Genomic DNA, 5,359 nt, shown 5'->3' with positions numbered 1-5,359 from the left:
TATGGGGATAACTTCACTCCTTTTACAGCACAAGTGTACATCAGTATGCAGAGAGCTCTTGTAGCACCTTTGAGACTAACTGAAAGGACGAAGTTGGCAGTGTGAGCGTTTGTAGACTAAAGTCTAGTTCCTCAGATGCATTTGGAATGCATTTGCAATTCCTCAGATGCATTTGAGGAAGGAGACTCAAGTCTACGAAAGCTCATGCTAACAAAATTCTTTCTGAGGAAGTAGACTGAAGTCTATGAAAGCTCATGCTGCCAACTTGTTTCTTTCAGAGTCTCAAAAGTGTTACAAGATCTATGTACTAATTCTACAGACTAACACAGCTTTTGAGAAAAACTATAATGGTAGTTAGCTTAACTAATTCATTGATTACTTTTTAAAAAATCAGCTTTCTAAGCTCTATTGACAACAGACTTCTGGGTCTAGTCAAATATTCATCCCACCACCTTTTGAGGGCTGCCACCAGAGATTTCTGGGCAGCCTACTAAGTAAAAGTGTTGGAGGGAATGGGTTGCCTAGCAAACAGCCATATGCTATTTAAACATTTTCAGACAGTTACGAAGCAGTAAGGCGAACTACCTGTAGCTACTTAGCAACGCTTTACTGCTTTCTCTCCCTTCCTCCCTGCTACTGTCAGTATGCTAACAGCATGGAAATTATCTCTTCTGGATGGTGTGTGTGGAGGTGTTTAGGTGTTCCTTGTGTTGTCTTGGGCTCCTTGGCTGTGCTGGGACTTTCTAAAGTGCTTGATAGCACAATCTTATTTGTATCTATTCAACAGGCCTTCCTAGCTCAAGGCTGTATATAGTAGAGATAAGTAAAGTATGGCCTTCCAGATGTTGCTGTACTTCTCCTAGCATTTCTCACCACTGGCTATGCTACTAGGGCTCTTGGGAATTATAGTCCAAAAATATCAGGAGGGCAACACCTTGCTCACCCCTCGTGTGTAAGATTGCACCCTAAATCATCTAGATGTATTTTGGAAATAGAGATTGGGAAGTTACTTTTAAAATGTTGTTACAGATCCCGAGTTAAATTTGACTTTTATGTTTTGTGTGTTATAACCTGTTATCCTGTGGTAGAGTGCACACTCTCCATTTGTTCACATTGTCGTCATTGCAACACCCTCAACAGAACATTGAGCCACGCAGGAAACTCATGCTATCGCTTCTCCATTATTTAGTCAAGCCACATTCCTGTAACTAAAAAGTTATAATTACCATGTAGAAGGAGTGATATTATCCCTTATCAAGGTATAATGATAATGTAATGTATACCTTAAATAAGCTTGGTGATTAGAAAAAGGAATTAACTACAAGTAACTAGTTGCATCCAAGGCTCTGGTGGGAACACTGGGAGAAGAGTGAAATGTAACCTGCGTATTCTCTCTGCAGCCCATAGATCATCTCTTTGGGACTCCTTGCAAAGTGGTGTCATGACCCTCTGGCTCTACAGTTTATGACCCTCCATCCAGCTGGTCATCACAAGAAGAGCCCCGAAAAAGTCCACTCCACTGGAGGGTAAGCTGAGGCCCCCCAGACCCTCCATTCAGTACAGCCTCTCTTCTATCCCCGGATTGCATCCGAGGGTTCCCTTAGCAAAAAAAAAAAAAAAAAGAAGTGTTGCATCTGAGTCTGCCCTTAGTGGACCTAAGCTGTGGAGGGAGATCCACCCTCCCTTCTTAAGCCTTGGCACTTAGAGGGTGCTGGCAGGAGGAGGAGGAGGACACAGCCAAGAGGACGTGCCTATCCTTGGATGGACACACTGCTACAGCGATTTCTTGGCTCCCTTTAGGAGATGCCTCAGAACGGCACATTTCTTTCCCCTTTGTTCATTCCTACAGAGGCTGCTATCTGATACTGTAGTGAACCTTCAAAATAAGACAAAAGGAAGAATCCAGCACCAATGATGGAAAGGACAGAAAAGTAATGTCTCACATACCAGTTTGCTTTATATTTTTTCCCTAAAGAAGGTATTAGGAAGAAACTGGGCCCAGTATAGAAGATGGGAGGAGCAGAGTCTACCAAAAGCCTTGGTGGAGTATGTCTACCAGGCTCATTCAAGCTTTGATTTTTTTATTGGAAAGATGTGAATAACCTCGTTCATGCATTCTGGGTTTGTTATTCATACTAGGGAACTGCATCTCTACAGGTTTGGTTGCTCATGTGTGGGCTCCTTTCCTTTGTCCCTGCACCCACCAGCAACCCTCAGCTGGGCAGAGGCTCCTCCTCCTGCCACTTGAGGGAGTTGGCACCTATTTTTTGCTCCCCCTTTTGCCCTCTTTCCCTTTTCCCTCCTGGTTTCAGCGCCGGCTGTTCTGCTGGGGAAGGGGGAGTGCTTTCTTGACCGCGAGCCTGTTGATGATGCAAATATATTTGAAATGCATTCAAGGCATGCCGAGTTTTATCCTGAGTCTATTCAGATCTATTCACATCGGTTATTCTAACTGGCAACTGCAAATCTTTTTTAAAAACTCAAAATACCCTGATATCAATTATTCTGGGGTAAGTGGGTTTTTTGGCAGCCCTCCCCCCAATTTAATTAGGTGCCTTCAGTATGCATGTGAACAACAGAGATTCAACTGGATTCATCTTGGATTATTTTCACCATCTGAATAATCCCTAAGAGACCGTGGTCTGTTCTTTTGGAAAAAACCTTTGCAGGTTGCAGAGGCAGCTGGGAACCTGACACATTGGACCTAAAACAGCACATATCTTGCCTATTCTAAGGTGGCCTTTAGCACAACATGGCAGTGGGGCAAAGACCAGTGTGAGGCTCAGGCTGATCGTAGCAATTTTCAACACTCATGTTGTATTCCTTCCTCCCACTACACCCAAATGGCCCTTCCAGAGTTTTCCTCCTCTTCTTCCCTCAGCAACCACAGCATTTGTCCCAGCTCTCCTGCATTTAGCCAGCAGTAAAGGAGGGGTGTGTGTGAACTGACTAGGTCCCTGGGTACATCTGTGTCAGCTCACTTTTGGAGTGTTACAGAGACTCAGTAGCTCTACATGGAGGGGAACGCACCTGAGTGGGACTAATAGCGTAACTTTTGGCATTATATAAAGATGAAGTAGTAGCATTAGTAATAGTAGTAATCCTAGTGGGACTCATGTGTGGTGGTAGAATTGGTCAATGCCATAGGCAGGAAGGCCTAATGCTTCATCTTTCCCTCCTAGAGAGTCAAGTAGTTCCTCCACTGAGCACAGGGGAGGGACTATTGGGAGGGCCAAATATCACCCTCCCAAAACTGGAAACTACTGAAGTTTCAGTGAGGTGTTGGTGGCTATCCCTCCCATTTGGCATGGTCTTACTGAACCCTGCTCCCTGACTTCTCCCCTTAGTGGCTTCAGTCTGAGGGGCTAGCACCATTTTTTTGGTAGTTTCTGGTGACCTTGAGAGGACGGCTCCATGCCTATCTTGCACTCTTCAATGGGTGGGTGTTTGGCACCCACTGCTCACCAGCTTGGGTGAGGCAGTGGACTGGTAGTACACCCATCCAAACTCTCCCGGTAGCCATTTGTGAGGACTCAAGTATTGATACCTCACTCCTTAGTGGCCTCGGTGAGGCAGTGCTCAGCCCCATCGCTACCCTGTGGCCGGCCCTTGCAGCTTTTGCGTGGTGGTTCTACCCAGGAATTGTGAATGACTGTGCCGCCCGGTGCAGGGTCCACCTGCAGTGCTGACACCACCCGCTTCTTCAGCTTGCTGCGGAGGACATTCCGCAGCTTCTGGCGGGTGAAGGCATAGAGGAGCGGGTGGAAGATGGTGGTACCATAGGCCATGGCCAGGAAGCAGATACGCAGCTTGCCCAGCAAGGGACTGGGCCCGAGGCACAGGATGAGCAGATTGGCAATGGACAAGGGTGCCCAGCACAATAGGAAGGTTGAAATGATGAGTAGGGACATGCGGAAAACTCGCCGCTGGCGCTCCCTCCGGTCCCGGTGACGTTTGACTGCCCGCCGAAGTGCAATGATGACAGAGACTGAAGCTTGTACTCCCATAGGGGGTGGCGTAGGGAGAGCGGGTACAGGCTGGGATCGCCGCTTGGCTTCCACTGCACTGCTAACCATGCTGGTACCAGGCTCTGCTGATTTCCGCCGCTTCCTCTTCTTGGTCTTGCGGCGCTGGCTGCGCTTGAAGGTACTACCAATGCTGATGTTGAGAGCCTGGAGAATCTTCGCATAAGTGACCAGCATGACAGCTACAGCTGCAAAGAAAGTAGGGATCTGGATAGCCAGGTGATAGGAGGTGCCTAGCTCAGCGTGGAATTCCTCCGGACCCACGCAAAGCACCGTGCGGTTCTGCCACATACTTGCATGGCCAAATTCACCTTCTAGGAAGGGGATAAAGAAGACAGCCAGGGACAACACCCAGACCCCAGCCAGAAGTAAGATGGCACGGGCTGGGGTCAGCACACGCTGGGCCGGTCGCACGGAGATGTCATAACGGTCTAAGCTGATCACCAGCACGTTGGTCGCTGTGGCTACACTGCTAAAGGTTATGCAGGCCTCATGGAAGCAGCAGAGCAGGGTGGCGGCACGGTCAGGTGGCACTAGCACTACCACCATGCTAAGTGGTGCACAGACCACACAGATGAGCACATCCAGAACATGCAGGTTCATTGTCACCATGTTGCTGACAGAGTCAACGAGGCCAGCCTGCAAGCAATACAGCACCAGTACAGTCAGGTTGCTGCTCACACCCAACACAATTTCTAACATCAAGAAGCCTGTCAGTGAGACCTGGAAGCCCAATGGGTAAGGCAGCGTCCAGCTGGGATCTGGAGTTACTCCGTCTGTCGTCTCCAGGATGGTGTCAAACATAGGGCTCTCCATGGCTGAGCAGAAGGGCCGGGAGCTTTGGGCATAGTCCTCAGATTTGGCTGGGGAATTACGGGCAGCTCTCTCACCTGTAGGGAGAGAGATTCCAATCAAGAACCAAGAGCAGTAATAAGAACAACCTTTGTAATGACCCTAGCTGCCCAGGGCAGAGTTTGTACCAGAGGTTGCTAATCTAAGGTTCTGGAAGCATCCTTCTTGTGCCATAAAATGTGGAATGGACATCCTGACCTCACTGAGGCCAAGGGTGGGTAACAGACATCCTTTATCTAGATATACCCCCAAATATTTTTAACAGCCCCCTCCCAAATATCCCAAGTACTCCCACTTGCTGCTGAAAAAAATATCTGGGCCTTGTGAAAAAAATGTGATGATTCTGGAAGCATGCATAAGCAAGATTTGTCTTTAAAACAAGGTAAAAGCTTCCCTCATTTTGTTCTGTCTTGCATCTCAGTTTTATGAATCAAGAAATGAACTTCTAGTTTTATTTGGATGTCGAGGTGATAATGGCTTGA

At 47.6% G+C, this 5,359-nt stretch overlaps 1 protein-coding gene across 1 annotated transcript; it reads right to left on the bottom strand.

The window, feature by feature from the left end:
- Positions 1-264: 264 nt before the first annotated feature.
- Positions 265-4,921, bottom strand: LOC121920886 (G-protein coupled receptor 22-like). The gene has a single exon (XM_042448164.1). It carries the CDS (start codon positions 4,839-4,841, stop codon positions 3,549-3,551), a length of 1,293 nt encoding a protein of 430 aa, XP_042304098.1. The 5' UTR covers positions 4,842-4,921; the 3' UTR covers positions 265-3,548.
- Positions 4,922-5,359: the final 438 nt, after the last annotated feature.

Source organism: Sceloporus undulatus, chromosome 2 (genome assembly GCF_019175285.1).
Source record: "Sceloporus undulatus isolate JIND9_A2432 ecotype Alabama chromosome 2, SceUnd_v1.1, whole genome shotgun sequence".
NCBI lineage: Eukaryota > Metazoa > Chordata > Lepidosauria > Squamata > Phrynosomatidae > Sceloporus > Sceloporus undulatus.
The sequence above is the reverse complement of the archived record's forward strand: the minus strand, read 5'-3'. Positions and strand labels throughout refer to the sequence as shown.

Bases quoted from the DNA above. Each gene is read 5' to 3' on its own strand.
- LOC121920886 (XM_042448164.1), bottom strand. From the start codon at position 4,841: ATGGAGAGCCCTATGTTTGACACCATCCTGGAGACGACAGACGGAGTA.